Source organism: Conger conger, chromosome 2 (assembly GCF_963514075.1).
Source record: "Conger conger chromosome 2, fConCon1.1, whole genome shotgun sequence".
Taxonomy (NCBI): domain Eukaryota; kingdom Metazoa; phylum Chordata; class Actinopteri; order Anguilliformes; family Congridae; genus Conger; species Conger conger.
This window is the reverse complement of record NC_083761.1, coordinates 65,903,718-65,920,128: the sequence shown is the minus strand read 5'-3', so window position 1 is coordinate 65,920,128 and position 16,411 is coordinate 65,903,718. Positions and strand designations below refer to the sequence as shown.

Here is a 16,411-nt window from a genome sequence, read left to right as displayed (position 1 = left end):
GCAATAGTATACGGAGATCGCTTGTCTCTTACCGTGTTGAATCATGCGTGTTTAGCTAAACCTTTATTTGTCTCAAACTATAAGTGGCAGTTGCGCGTTTGTGGTAGACTATCATATCTTAGTTATATAGCCAGCTAGTTACATAGCCAAATAAGTTTCTTGCTCGTAATATAGTTGGTTAGCTAAAGTGAAAACTTCAAAAAGAAAAAACATACAAATAGTGTTGTGCAGCACCCTAAAGTCAACATTTCATAAAGTAATCTGTTTGGCGAACATTTTCTTTATAGAACACTACGAAAAAAGACGGCAGGCTCTGTCGCGTTTGTCACTGTTAACTTCGTTGTGGCTTCAGGGTGTTTGTTACTGCAATTCCTCTCTTGACCGTTTGGAGTCAGAAATGACCTATTGTACCATTTAGTCTCCCCTTAAGGGCTGGGCCGGTGAGGGTTTCTTCTACAAAAGTAGTACATAGGAATGTTATTATCTATGTTTTGTATAGGCTCTCTGGAGCATGATAAGCCCATGTACAAGCATATCTAACCAGTATCGGTAATGTAGTTGCAGAGAAAATCTGTGTGTAAGAAAATCCAGTATAACTTCAGCTCATCAAAGAACCAACTACGGGCATGTTACTGAAGTGAATTTCACATCAACGTTATACATTTGACATCACGTTTCCAATGGTCTATAGTTTGGTTGGCTTACATGAAACACAGCATTTTTTCACCTGTGTAACGAAAACATAATTTTCAATATGCCCGCTGAGGCTTCAGCAAAAACAGTTATTGAGATTTCATGCCAAAAAGGTTGAGATTTTACGACAGAAAATGTCTTTTGCAATGCCTGCATCTAAATGGAGGACTTCCTTCAGAGGATTTCCAAGGAATCTCTGGTCTGAGTGAATCTGAGGAAGACACTGTTGACTCCACAATAGAGGGCATTTTCAGTGACATAATTTTATATCTGTGAGTATCTAAATACATTCTCAAAACATTTAATTATTATTCAGTATGCTTATAAATAAGTCTGCTCAACTGGAAATTAGTCTGCTTTTGAATAAGAAATAGCATGGAAAATTGTGGAATGTGTTTGACTTGTTGATGGGGGGTTGGGTATTTGACAAAAACTTCAATCAATGGACCTCAATCAATATGTTAGTATACAAATTGGTGTTATTGTGATTATTGTACTTATGTTTTATGATCTTCTCAACCTGTTGCTGTCTGAGGAGATACTGCAAAGATGCTGTATTTTACACCTCATAAGTCTCCAAATCTCCTTTCTGGAAAACTGCCAAGAAATAGCTTAGAAAAAACAATACAGAATTTTTGGTGATATCCTCATCAAAGGGAATTTGGCCAGTGTTGTGGCTGTGGCTCCATTATGTTTCTAACCTCACCAGCAACACCTACAATAATCTGTGTCCAGTCAAAAACAGAAAATCCTATTGTGAGAAAAGAAGCTTTCACTGTGTTTGAGCTTCAGTAACTTTGTTTTTGTAATATTTGGAGTAATTATACCTGTAGTCAAGAATAGCAACCAGTTTATCTTTGGTATGTCATTTTAAGGCTTGTGTCAAGAAAAGGGGTGATACGTAAGGACATTTAAGGACGGTTAACTTACGTTTCCCCTTTTTAATTGCCAATGGCTGGTTTCACAGCACACAAGTCACATGGTAATACATGACACTTTCTGGAGAAGCGGTTTATTAGCCTGTGTGTGCATGGGGAATCATTAGGAGAAAGTAACAACGTACTTCCTCCTAATGATCCTGGGTGACGTAACCCATCCTACCCTTGGCAAGACAAGACCAGCTATGTCCCATCACTTCAAACTCCCAGCCATAGTTGGCAAGATAGCACGGCATTAAGCCTTATAAATGGGTGATGGAGGGAGAGGGGAGGATGTAGTAGATGTAGAAGATGTTTCTAAATCGATTTTTATCCTGCTCTTTGCTTTCTATCCCAATTTACAATGCCTAATTGTATCCGTAAGCTGGTCTCATCATGACAACCTGCTTCATCAATTCAGCATAATGAAGATTATTGTCCACTAGTCGAGCTGTCACAGTTATTGCATTATTGGAGTTTGCTTTATGCGCAGACGGTGCAGTTCTTAACCATCCATGCACAAGAAGCCACAGTCAGTCAAACTGAATCCCTCCCTCTCTGGGTGATGCTACACAACCGTCCTGTGCAGCCAGCCACAGTTGCCCCATCCACACACTGAAACAGTAACTTAGTCGGGTCAGCTATCCGGTCGCCAAGGAAATTGGAATGGGCTTTAAACTGTAAATGCAAAAACTACATTATAGATGGGGGTCTCCACTGACCTTGTATGGAAGAACAACGGCAGAGCCACCACTGATTCCCACGATTGGCACAGCCGTCTGTGTGGAGATAAAGTCCAGGATTTGGGCCATGGCCTCTGAGCCGATGTTGTCCTCAAACACAATGCCGTGCACTCGGTTGGTGGCCAGGGTGTCGCAGATGCGGGTGAGCAGGGCACGAGGATTGGTGTCGTTCACCAGCACTGTGATGGGGTTCACCTCCAAAGGCATGTCCATGAAGTTCTCCCGACTAAGGCGCCCTTTTATCTCCATGTGGTAGGCAGAACCGCTGAACACCACCGCCACATTGACTGTGGGCGGCCCAAAAGGACGACCCAGGCAGCAGGGGGCCGCATACAACAGCAAAAGCAGCAGCAGCCACAGGGAGGCGCTCAACCAGCCTAGAGGAACGCCCATCTCAGCCACCTACTGCCTGAAATGAGACAGAAGATATATATTGAGATTGGATTTCTTTTTTCTTTTTTTTACATTTGTATGTTATGATAATTCTCCATAATCCCACCCCAGTAACCAACCAACCATTCATTGTTTTTAGTGGTATTGTTTTCATTGCCTGACCTTTTAGCTTCATCCCTGCATTTTCTGTGGTGTGTCTGTCTGGAATGACGTAAAAGGCCATTAGCAGGCTGGTGAGAGGCAATGGGTATTTTTAGAGTGCTCCACGTGCAGCACCGCACAGTCGACAGGTTGCACTGCCAGTGGAAAGTGGCTGAGATCCCGGGGTCTTTAACTCTGCAGCTTAGCAGATGGTGGCCACAGTGTAAAACAATCTCTTTTTTAGCAAACTGAGAAAAGGGGGTTTTATGATTCCTGGTGCTAGTGTCTTTTTTAATCACGATGCTTACAGTGCTGAAAGTATTTTTAGACCCCCTTGGTAAATAATGGTCCATTAGTGAATGCCCAATGTAAATTGCATTATCTATTTATTAACTTCTGGAACAGGGCCTGATTTAGTGTTCCAATCTCAATTCTGAAAAGGCTTTTTATTTTATTCTAAAACGGACAATTGCACATATGTCTGTACACACACTTGAAGTAGAATTTCAAGGTTTCATAAGAGAATTCTTGGTGCAATGGGAATACTCAGATCATGGCCTGCCAATCAGAACAAATATATTTATTCTTGGAATTAATTAAATGCAAATATGTATCCTGCTCAATCAACCAATTATTATTATTTCTTCCTTCAAAGCCTTTGGTAAGCTAGTAGTCGACAAAACATTGGATTCAGGTCTATGGTGCTCTATGTGTTACCCAATTACAGAAGTTAAACTCTGTAATCCATGACATGGGAATTTTACATCACTAATCCCACACATATCGCAATTTTTTGCTAACTGTGCAAGCAAAATCTGATGTTTAGTTTTAATGTGTTGTGTACTAAAATATGCTATGTACTGAAATACACAGTGGCTGAAATGTAAAACACTACATTTATACTTATTACTGTGCTTGCATTTATTTTTTATTTTTTAGAGAAATGTTTATGCTTGGGGAGGAGGTGCAAAATGCATCATAATCTGCCATAATCATGAATGTAATCACCTTATCATTTTTCTCAATCTTGTGTAAGCAGAGCTGTTTTCAAAGTAATTATGGAGTTGGGTTAAAAATAATGGCACAATTTGTTTTCCAAATAGAAGGGGAGCAGATCAAGAGCAGGAGTACCTTTTGTCCATTATATTAACTCATGAAATAATAAGGAACTTAATTATTACCTGTGAAAAATGAAAGTTAAAAAAGATTAGACATTGGTCAGACTTTTTCTTCTGCACCCTCATATCACATTGCATTTCACAGCTATGATTTGATATTGTATACCAGACCCACACTTACAAAAAATGATTTTGGCCATAACTACCTCGAAAATCAACCCACAAAACACACCATTTGACTTAAAGATAATGTTTAAATAATTCTTACATTAAATATCTTGGTCCTGACCCACTTTATACATAACTGCACTTAAGTGTTCCAGAAGGTAAATTAGTGCTTTGGACATGACTGCACACCTATAGCTGCTCTAATATCAATAAATCAATGAGGAACGTTTCCCATCTCTTTATGGCTTCATCTGGATATCTGTGTATGAGCCACCTGGATCATTCAAACACATTTGAATGTCTTTAAGAGGAATTAACCAAGGAAAATAAGCTTTTCTATAGGACTATGTACAAGACTGGAGCCTTTACCTAATTTCTATGATGCAAAGATGTCAATATCAGTGACCACTAAACAACTGGTCCTGAAACACATTGACAAACTGTGCAGTTCCAGACATATGTGGGAGGTTTATTCATTCTCTTCAAAGTGAATCCACCTGGGCACAGTTTTCTGGCAAGTGCATTTGAGTCACAGTTAATTTCCAGTTGAGTAGTGGGCAGATGGCAGGAGTGTCACATATATATGCACGTTCCTCCCCAAGGTGGGTGGTACAAAAAAAAATAGGCCAAACTGTCCAAGTGGTATGACATAAATGCACATAAAAACCTGCAGCCTTCCCTGGCTTTCATAGAGCTGTCACACTTTGTGAGACTGAGGTGACTGCGTGACTCAGGACAGGGTTCACAAGCAGAGAGGGACTCCCAGGCCAAGCTAGTTACAATGCCAAATGCCATCGGTTAGGCTCCATTACGAAGATGCCCTGTTCATTCACCAACTGTGACAGAAAGAGGTGGGGGAGGCTAGACGCTTGCGACAGCCTGTTTTCTGCCAAGGACACATCTGAGCTTAGACAAACCAAGGGAAAGAACAAACCTAAACAAATAATTGACTCATTAGTGACATGATCACACCATTGTGTTTTTTTAAATGGCTTTCTCCCTCCCAGGTGTGAGGCAGGCGTGGATTTATCGAACATAATAGCGGCTGGAAAGCTGCCATGAGGGCTCCAAGCCGAGGAGAGCAGTCTGGGCTGCAGCGAGACACTTTGACCTCACATGGAAAATGAGCGCTGCTGCCGCTGATTGCTTTCCGCACACGTTTTCACATCCAGGTTTTTTGTCTCATGCAAACAGGGAATTATGCCCTACCAACAGTACCCTGGCCACAGCACAGAAAGTCAAAACGCCCAGGGGAAAGAAGCTTACCATTGAGATTATAAACACCACTATTCAGTTGCACATTGTCGAGGATCATAGGGTCACTGGGAACATTTTATAGCTCAAAATGGAAAGGTCAACTCAACTGAGAAAAGTACAGAGGCTGTACTAGCCGACCGTGCTGTTTTTTGCTCGTGCACACACCTATTACATGATTATATTCAGAATTAAATTAACACATTTACCACGATAAACCACAATGGTCCCACAGGAGCCCAACTAAGCCTGCTTTCCAAATAGGTCTGGATTTACATATACAGTGAACCCCATGACTAAGGGGGGTCCCAGCTGCAGGGAGGTCCCCCACAGTTGGCAGTAAAGAGTATTTTTATCATAGGTCAGCTCTTCTGTACTGCATGCATTTTGAATGCTCTCTTTTTGTCTCATTGATTGATAATACTGCATTCTTTCTGTTATGTTATTTTAAATGTTCATTATAGATGGTCAACTTGCTGCCTTAGGATGTTTCTAGGTGAAAGCTAAAGGAAACTGGAGTTACTGGCAAACCAAACCTTATCATTATAAAATATAGTCATCATTTAAATAAACCTGAGCTGGAGGTAGCATCAACAGCACTATTGATTCCTGAAATGCCCATGGTGGACTGAAAGAATCCACAACTTTAGCAGAAGAAGGTATGTTTGTCAGAAGAAGGTATGTTTGGAGAAAAAAGAGTGAAGCCTTTGTAGAGAAGAACACCTTGCCAACTGTGAAACATGGAGGTGGATCCATTATGCTTTGGGGTTGTGTGGCAGCTGGGGGTACAGGAATTGGGACTTTACTGCAATATTGTGCAAGTGGAAGGAAGAACATTCTAGAAGCTAATGTTCAAAGGTCAGTGCAGAAGTGGAAGAGAGGTTGGGTATTCCAGCAAGACAATGATCCAAAGAATTTCTGTGAGATTGGATTATTTTATATAATTTGCAGCCATGTAGGAGCCATTTCGGACTGTTGCATCTCTTGGGAGACGTGCAATTCAGGCTGGAGTGGATTTATTTGCATTAATTCCTTTTCTCCACATTGAACTGTTTAATCAATGTGGTCATAGGATATAACAACTCATTCAAACTCATGGTTTGATTTGTATAGACTATTGTATAATGCCATTGCTTTGGTGACAACAGTTCTTTATTCCTCACATGTGGGGCAGCAAAGCAAGTGTAGAGGGACCTCACCTTGGCTGCAATTTAGAAATCCACAGAATACACAATTAAGGGGCAGTGTCCTTGTCACAGCAAGGGTCTAGTGAACCAAATCCATATTTGTTTTTAATTAAAAAAACATAGAGAAACAATGGTAATGTCCATTGTTTTTGAAAGGGGATTTGTCTAGTGTTGCCTGCGGTTCTAAGCCCACAAAACACAAGCACAAACATCTGTATCTACTCAAAAACAAGAAATATTTTCAGTGGGGAAAAAAAGCTTCCACTTGCACTGTGTTTGAGCTTCTGTAACTTTGTTTTAGAAATATTTAGAGTAATTCTGACCCCAAGGTTTACCTTTCAGAAGAGACCAGGTTATGCCTGTAGTTGAAGAATAGTAACAATTTATTTGAGCTGTGTAATTTTCATGGTTAACACCCAGTATAAATCCAGGTCCCCAAAAGTTAACTACAGTTTCCAAACATCCAAAATAGTTTTTCTCTTTATCTGAGATTAAGTGGCAATGAAGGCTCTTCAAAAGATAAAATTTGTTTAGAGACTTTGTGAGTCAAGTTTTTCCCATTTTTACTTTGAAAACTGCTTTGCATTCTTTCTTCCTGCAATACATGGGACTCCCAGTTGTGAAGGGATCAAAGCAGGTCTTTCTCTGGATCTGTGTTTGCTAGTGGCATTTATTTAGGGAATCTAAGAACATCTGGGGACATCTCTATTTCATACCCTTTTATATTTCATGTGTGACAGTAGAAATTCTTACAGCTACTCCAGGACCGATCAGTTTCAATCAAGCTAAATGTTCTCTTGTTTGACCTGAGAAATCAAGGGCTAAATCACAGTAGAGTGACCAACACTGTGGTAACAAAGTGCTTCTGAAGTGTCCAATGGTGTTCACAGCATGTCTGTCACTAAAGCCCAGATGGCAGGATATGCATCCCTTTTGCCTGTCATACAACCTCAAATAATAAAAAAGAGGAATGAAAACCTCCATATAATTTGCTTATGAAAAAAAAACACTTGTTTATATTTGGTGAGCTCTGTCTGCAGGTATTAACAGTGGAAAGTGTTTAACACCCTCTAGTGGGAAAGAGAGGAGCAAAGCAGAAGACTGACATCCTGCCTGTTACTCCCTCAGAGAGCGGTGTGCCTCATGCTCATCCTAAGCCTCAAACCCTCCTGAATTCTTGCTCTTTGTGTTCGCTGTTACAGACGCCGCTGATGGCCTCTTTGAACTGGCTGAATAGCAGGTTGTCAGGTAAGCCTTTAGAACCAGATTTATTCAGATTAACTCTCGTCAGATCTTGTTATGTAGCCTCTCTCCAACATCTCGTATTTCATATAATGCAAGAAATAAACAAATAAATAAATAAGCTCATTGAAATAAAAGGAAGATTTTGCGGTGGGAGCTGATAAGTACAGGCTTAATAGACCCTTTCAAGTCCAATTCAGGCGTCTACTGCTGAAACGTTCACCCTCTGATCTTTGGTGTACGAATCAAATCAATATGCATCAGGGCTACAGATCTGAGTTTTACTGCCACTGCCTCATGAGTGAGCCAGCTGAGGCTTTCATATCTTAAGAGGCTGTCTTTTCATTGTTAATAAAGCACTGAGAACATCAGTAAAATATGAATGTAATTAATTTTTTAAGCATACAGAAAATAGCATTGTTCACTGGAGTTCACTGGAGAAAAACATACAGTAACGTGATTGGTACATTTTGAGATGATCAAGATGAAGTCTTATTTGTCATGTGTCATCAATAATATTCTTACTTCTTGTGTATAAAGCTGTGTAAAGTTTACTGTTTGTTTCAAACACATTTATTGTCTTAAGATTGCACACTAAGTGCACATCAACATACATACTGTACCCTCATGTTGTATGGCCATACATATACTGTATACCTGCATATTCTAAGGATGTTTACTAGTTGTGAAATTCATGCATTTAGGAGAGTTCAGAAAGAAGATTAAAAGACTAAAAGTTGCATGCATATGCAATCACAATCACTCATTATTTGTCACTTTTTGGTCTTCAAACTTGTTTGTTCTTTGATTGGATCCACCTATCTGGCCACCTTACTCTATTCTCTTATGAAAAAACTGAGTACACGGCATTAGCTACTTTTATGTTTTATCTTTTCATCCATCCTTCGGCTTCTACTTGACACACAATGCATCTATAATACCCTGACTTCTCCATGGTGATAATAATATGATAGAAAGAAAAAATCCCAGCAATTCCAGGCTCTGAATATAATCCCAAATGTCAAAAGCTTACTGTCTCCTTTTATTGAGTAGATCAGACGCAATTGTGTATTGCACAAGAATTATGATCTATTACAAAATTTCTGAGCAAGGATTGCGGCAAACTGCTGGCCCTAATAACGCTGAAGCTTAAAATAGCTAAACACCAAGTTTACCACGTGTGAGCAGTTGTTAGTATGTGAAAGCTACAATAATATTACACAGGAGATGATGGCTGTTAAGCATTTGAAGTCAGACACAAGAACACTGAGGGTGTAGCACTGTGGGAGTAATTAGAGTGATGGACAGCAGTGTTGCTGGGACCACGTTTCTACCATGGGATCCTGCAAGGAAATTTCAAACTTCTGTGCTTCTGATGTCTCTCCCATATAATCTCATATGTATACCCTACTAATGGTGGGTCCCAAGCCACAGTTCTGCCCTCATCTCAAAAAGAGAAAATAGCAGCAAAATCCACTGCAAAGCCAATGTGAATTTGTCCCTTTCATCCAGATTTGTCTAGGCCAGATCACAAAAAAAGGATGAATTTAATGACAGTCATCTTGTCGCCAGCAACACACTCCTGAACACATAAACATAATTCAGGCACGGTGCTGTGTCAAGTGTACATGACAATCGATCGAACTGCCAAGTTGCAGAAACTGACCTTGATAAATCAGACAATGCGGGTATCTCATTGAATTCCCTCATGTGTATGCTGGTGGTGGGGGGGAGGGGGTTGGCTGTGGGAAATAATCAGCCATTATGTGTCCTGTCAGCTCTCACTATTAAGAGCCCAATTGATCAATCCTTATCATTCATTATCTAGTCACCTGACGTTGATGTATCGTTTAGTGCCAGCGTGATTTTAGCATCCTAGAGGATAACGTGTCATCTGCTGTGTCACAAGTCATACATTTGTTTGTTCTAGTGAAGTCTATCTGAAATGTTCAAATGGCATGAAAAATAAACTGAATATTGTTAGATACTGTACTGATTGGATGAGTTTAAAGAAAATCTCATTTTATAATAATAATAATAATAATAATAATAATAATAATAATAATAATTTAATTTAATTGACACTGAGATGAAGATGAAAGGAATTAGATAATGCAGTCATTTAACATTCTTCAAATTCATATGGTGTTATTACTTCTTGCCTTTATCGGCTGTAGAGTCACCCAATGCCTGGAGTGAAGAGAGATTAAATTGCAGTGAAGAAGACCTCATAATGAAAAGGCTCTTAATTCTTAAATGGCTACATGCATATGTAAGTTTTAATGTCTGTACACCGTTTAAATGTAATGTTTGTGCATCACTTTATAGTGTAAGGAAACATTGGCAGATCCCAACAAATTTAAAGCAAGGTAATTAAGGGGAACTATGGCATAGTTGGAAGATGCTGAAATCAGATATTGATCTTGGATAACACGTTCTTCACTGGACAGCTCTTCTGTCAGATTGAGAGACTGTGAGGCTCAAACAAGGAGGTGATAAAAAGCGGATTGGCTTTTCATTGTGTTTAACATGAGGCTAACACTCCCCTCTTGTTATATTACATTACATTAATGGTATTTGGCAGACACTCTTATCCTTTTCTCACATAAACACCAATGAAGCCAACAGACAAATCACTGAAGTATACAATGACATCCAATATGTACAAATTACAACTGTTTGTTTTCCAGTTGTCTTCATATGATAAGCCTACATACAACAGCTGTAGCTAACATGGTGGGTACCTGCCTAACTAGCTGCCTATATAGTTAAGAGAAATCAGGCAAAGTGACTCAGTTAACATTCTTCAGAGGAGAACATTAAGAAGTGCTAATGTTAATTGAAAGCAAAGACAATGAAGCGCTGACCCACATCTCCCAATGAACAGACTCATTCATCATCACACCCAAACAATTCAACGGAGCCATCTGAGCTAAATGTAAAAATGTATATGCACGTCCAGAAAACTCTCCCTGCTGAAACAGCTCAAGCTAGGTTTTGAAGCAGCTGGTAGCTGGTTGACCCATTCGGACCAACTCAACATGGTTTGACCAGCTGGTAGCTGGTAATTTCAAGCTGGTCATATCTGAATTTTACACCAGGGCTGTTGTTACTCATATTTATTTAGTTTTTGATTGAGCTACTAATGGCCAATATTCCAGACAGGCTAAAGTTACATAATGTTTTCTCCAAAAAGCCAGTCAGTTAACCTTAACCGAATTGCTTTACCTAACTTAGCAAGTCAGTTAGCTAGGTAGAGTAGCCACCATGTTAGCTCAAGCGACTGTATGTTGACTTTTTAATCCTTTATTTATCCAGGATAGATTATTTAACTACTGTTCTCTGTTTGCAAGGATGCCCTGGGAGAAATGCCAGAGAGAACAGTTTCAAGTGGGGCGCAAGAGAGAGAACAGGGGTAGCGGCAGTTTTTTGGTCAAGGGCCTACTCGAGGAAAGGAGTAAGTCTTTATATTCACAAAGACGAAAGATGATTGGAATTTCTGAATCATCAGTGCAGCATGCAATGCAGGATTTTCAACTTGAAAATATTATAAAACAACCATGCTCGGTCATTACTATGATGCACTGGAAACCTGTGTGTGTGTTCCCTTCTGCCCCAATACCTTATCTACCTGTAGTTTTCATTTTCCAATTTTGTGCACAAAATGCTCATCAAAATGCTGGCTAAGTGTCACAAAAGTGCATTCTGTGACAACGAATGGCATTCAGTATTTTGCAATGCCTGCCAAGTTTCAGAAAAGTACATTTTGTGGCCACAAAATGCATTTTGTGCCATGCAATGTTTATAGTTTACAATTAATATGGTAATTATATTATAATTGTTATATTTTAGTGTTGCTACATTTGGTGCCCCATACAAGCCGGAGTCATGTGACAATACCACTGTTGGTTGTTTCTGAAGGCACGCACGCAATCAAATAATCCCCCAGAAGATCACTGCTCCATCTATCCTTCACTCATCTCCTCTCCTTTTTCAACCCTGTTAGGTTGGTCACTCAGTTTTGAAGGTTTCATGAACACTTAAAATAGTAAATTCAATCATGTTTGTCAATCAAAGTATGAATTAGTGGACAACAATTGCCTGGAAAATCTTTTTAATCCTATTTATGTTTAACAAACTACATCTGCTCCAACTGCTATTCAGAACTGATGCTCTGATTTGTTTTTGGCTTTGAAATGTAACATATATATTTGTCCAACTATACAGTTAAAATCCACTGGAATCACTGATTGAGCAAAACATCTGTAAAATATTAAAGTGTACAGTAAATCTGCTAACATGCAGGATGGCATGACAGTTTTTGATGCCATGGCAGTTGCAACTCTGGAGAGAGTAGAATTTCATAAGAAAAGCCTTGCACACACCTTTACCTTTCTTTACACTGTTTCATCTTTCATAGCTTTGTCAGCTGTCTTTGGTGAAACATCATCATGTGTAGTGGGATCATAAATGTTTGATGTACCAGTCTTTGATATTGAAGATGTGTTCATGTTTAATTTCCCTACATACCTCTCTGTTTTTACAGTCTAAATTGGCACAAATAAGCAAGTTGTCATGTAGGATGATTCATGGCGGGCTTGCTAGTTGCAAGGTTGGCGTGGGACATGCATTGAACGGGAATCACACTGCGAAAGAGGGGGATCAAGTTAAGACCTTGTTAAGCTGGAGCTATGTCACTGCAGCAGAATCCCCCTGTCCAGATGTCACCATCATGTTTTCTCCATGGAGAGAGCAATAGCTCTGACCACCAACCTTCTCGCCCCGTGAACAACTAGTAATTTACACACCACGGCATGCTTTATTTTCATGGTTCCAAGTCACATTCATGTCGCAAGCAATATACGCATAAAATAAACCTTGAATTCAAGTATCAATCATCATTGAAAAACACTTCCGGAGGGAGAGGTATATTTAGACTTTTCACAAGACAAAATATCAAGTTTAAATTAAAATGCATTCATTCTCTGTCCACAAATATGCTGTAAAATAGCAGTTTCTCCCCTGCACGTTCAGTCTTAAAATGTTAATTAAAAACACGTCACTTTGAGTAATTGCGGAACTTCTTTATCTAATACTCTATAACGTATTACAATGTGATACTGGGTGCCATTTACTGGAACAACCATCAATAAAAAAAATCTGCTCATTTAGGATTCCCATGACCAAAGCAAAGATGGTCCTCCTCAAAGAATGTATCAAAGCAAGTGAATCTCGCAATATTGAAACTTGAAAATGTAAACAAAATAATATTATAGTAATATAATATTTGCAATAGTTCTACCTAATAAAGTGGTCACTCAGTGTATAGAGATATCTGTAAAATGTGTTGCTTATTTTTTATTATTGAGTTATATTCAGTATTGTTTGGCAAAACATCAAGCAGCATAAGTTAAAACAATAAATCACGCAGGTAATGGCAAGTCAGAGGTGACCATAGTAAACATGATTACAGGACTCAATTGCTTTTCCCTTTGCAGACAACAAGCACCCTTTCACGATCAACACAACCTAAACAACCTAGAAGAGAGTGCTTGATATGTGCAAAAACGTAGCTCAGCTTATGCTAAAAAGTTCTGTTCCAAGCTTAGAAAATGCATTTATTTCATAAGCATGCAATCGATTATTTATCATGTTTTAGCTCAGAAAGGCAACTCTTTGCAGTCTTATTGGCCAATTTACTCCTCTTACTCTCCTCCCTGCTGGATAAAAATCACTGTGCCCTTTCAAGATTGTGGCAGTGGCTCAGTGCTGTCATTGTTTTGGATGCTCCACTTCCTTGTGGAGTGATATGATCATTGTCTATTGTGTTTTGATTGTTTTCATGTAGCACAATTTGATTTGGCTAATTACCTTGAAATCAATAAGGCATGAGTTATGTTTATGCCTGAAAACACAGTAGGACTTGACTGGGTATTTTACCTATAATACCATGGTAAGCATCTTTAGCATCAATTTAATGATATGCAAGTCAGGTTTTCATCCAGTTAAGCATAACTTTCATTGATATTCCCCATAGTATTCATATCGCAGTTATGCCAATTTGGCTTTAGCATATGATTAATTAGATTTAAAATGAATACTTGCAGCAGGTATTTTGAGTCTGATTTACAACTCAAGCTCTGATAGTCTGACACGAAAGACGTGACATTTATGTATAATTAGAATAAACATCAAAGCACTCCAGCTTGAGTATTGGAATTGTCATCAACATTCATCAAAACGCCCCTACCTCACATGATACGCACTTCTAATTGTGAAATATTAAGCATGGCATGAGCAGCTGTGATTGAACTGTAATAAATCAATCTGATCATTGAGAGATGACGTCCAGCTCATGCTGGGTTCTCTCGGATGTGATTTTTGGTGATTTCGGGGGCCATGTCGGACGGGACACAGTGGAGGTCAGAGTAATGAGAGGGCGTGCTCTGCTTGTGAACGGAGTGCTGATTTTGCTGTGAACAGAAACAAGGCGCACCTAGCACGTCCTCTGAATACAAATGTGGCAGGAGTCTATATACCAGTGAACACGGCAAGGAACACTTATGGGTGAGTGACACCAAATACAGTCTGCGATTCCCTTTTTTACGTTTTTGTATTTGTATAAACACAAAATGGTTTATACAAATACGCATACTAATGTATGCTGTAACACACACACATACAGTATGTATACACACACACAGACCTTCTGCCCCATTTTTTCCACCTTTCCTTTATGGTTAAAATAAATCACTGAAGAAGATTATGGGAATTTACAGCCAGGTCCACTGTCTGTGAAATTTACTGCTTCTTCCCTGTGACCTTGGTCCATTTTGTGCGTTTACAAGTCATTCTCCCCCTGCCGAACATGTTTTTACTGCTTTCTGTGTACACACTTGAGTATGCCTCTCACTACTTTTCACTTCTATCCATATTTTCTGTAATCACACTTCCTGTCTCTCTCTTTCCATTAGATGCAAATGAAAGCATGTTGGGTGACCATGCCTTTGCCTTTTCATCAAGCTGATCAACTGAGTGACTGTAAATGTACGTTAGAGCTGATGAAGCATTCAGCAACACACCACGCCAGAGGTTACTTTACACATTATAAAATACGTAGATATGTAATGCATGCTGTTGTAATTGGGCTTTTCACCACTTCAATTTGGACAGAATATATTCACAAGGTGGTATCACTAGAAGTAGGAGAACTGTCAGTTCGCCATCTTGCCAGCTTCAAGAGGAGTATCTGTTTAAATGTAGCCCTGTCCCCTCAGCTCAATTAATGATCAAACCCTCCTGTAGAAATGCGAAAAAGCATTGATCGGTGAAGTTGAGGCCAATGCTTCAAAATGACAGAGAATTCTCCTCTTCAACATGAGTAAATATTTACATGTCAGCCTTAGCTTTTTGGCAACCCCCGGGGACCACTGAATTCTTCACTATAAAATATCAGAGACACTTTTTTTAAGAAAACCCTAAGTTAATTTTTATCAACAATAAAAACTACACCAAATCCTTACATGGGCCACTTATTTCCTCCCTCTCCCTATTCAGGGTTGAGCCTACTGGCCAGGTGATGGTCTTTTGGGTTTTCTTCCCCGCTGGCTCACACACAAGCACATTCAAAAGACAGCAGTAAATATAAACTCCACATTGGCCTTTTCACAACTGCTGCTCCTAGAGTGCACGCTGCCACCCTGCCTCAATCCGTCAGGAGCGGGGGCTCAGGGAAAATCTCGGCCAACTTTGTCGGGGGATTAAAGCAGCATCTGCTTAGAAATTTCTGTGTGATTGCCGACTTTATTTATTCCTCCCCAGTGTTCCCCACCCAAGGCTCTGCTATCCTGTGTGAGAGCTTTAACACCCGCCCCACACAAACCACACACACACAGACACACACATGCACCACTCACACACACACACACACACACACACACACACACACACACACATACATGCATATACACCCCCCACCCAACTATATAGCTCAAATAGAAAAGGCGGAAGGCAGAGACCCGGTCAGTCATTCCTTCCACTCTCACCCATGAGGGGAAAAAACAGAAAATAGAAAGGAAGGAGGTGCTTTTTTCCCTAGGTCGCGCTTCGTGCTGTGTGATGGACCAGTTCTGGGAGACGGGAGCCAGCAAACTGGGATCACTGCATCTGTTTCCCTGTCTCACAGAGCCATGCCACCAACAAATGGGAGGGATGTCATAGGCTTTAACCCTTTCAGACCATACGTCACAAGTCATTGTCACAGTTTCATCAGGGGACTGCTTTATTTCTGCCACCTGGGTATTTCTATTCCCTGACCTCATCATAGCAAAAGCAGTGAGAAGCAAAATCCAACAGGCATTTAATGGTATGGCCATTAAAATGTCCGCACTGAAGGGCATGTGTTTAAGTACTAAGGTGGTGTACCATTTCAGAGCCAACACCAGAATGAAGAGATCATACAAAACCCCCAGCCTCCCTCATAGCGCTTGAAGAGAGTACACTCCCAGGATGTGGAGTCCTGTCGATCATGCCACCTCCTCAGGGCACAAACAGCC

At 39.9% G+C, this 16,411-nt stretch overlaps 1 protein-coding gene across 1 annotated transcript in view; it reads right to left on the bottom strand.

The window, feature by feature from the left end:
• LOC133122112 (glutamate receptor ionotropic, NMDA 2C-like) overlaps positions 1–2,746 on the bottom strand; it is a 45,546-nt gene extending 42,800 nt beyond the window's left edge. Inside the window, exon 1 of the mRNA XM_061231846.1 lies at positions 2,333–2,746. Within this exon, the coding sequence (XP_061087830.1) occupies positions 2,333–2,746 (414 nt within the window). The remainder of the gene's footprint in view (positions 1–2,332) is intronic.
• Positions 2,747–16,411: the final 13,665 nt, after the last annotated feature.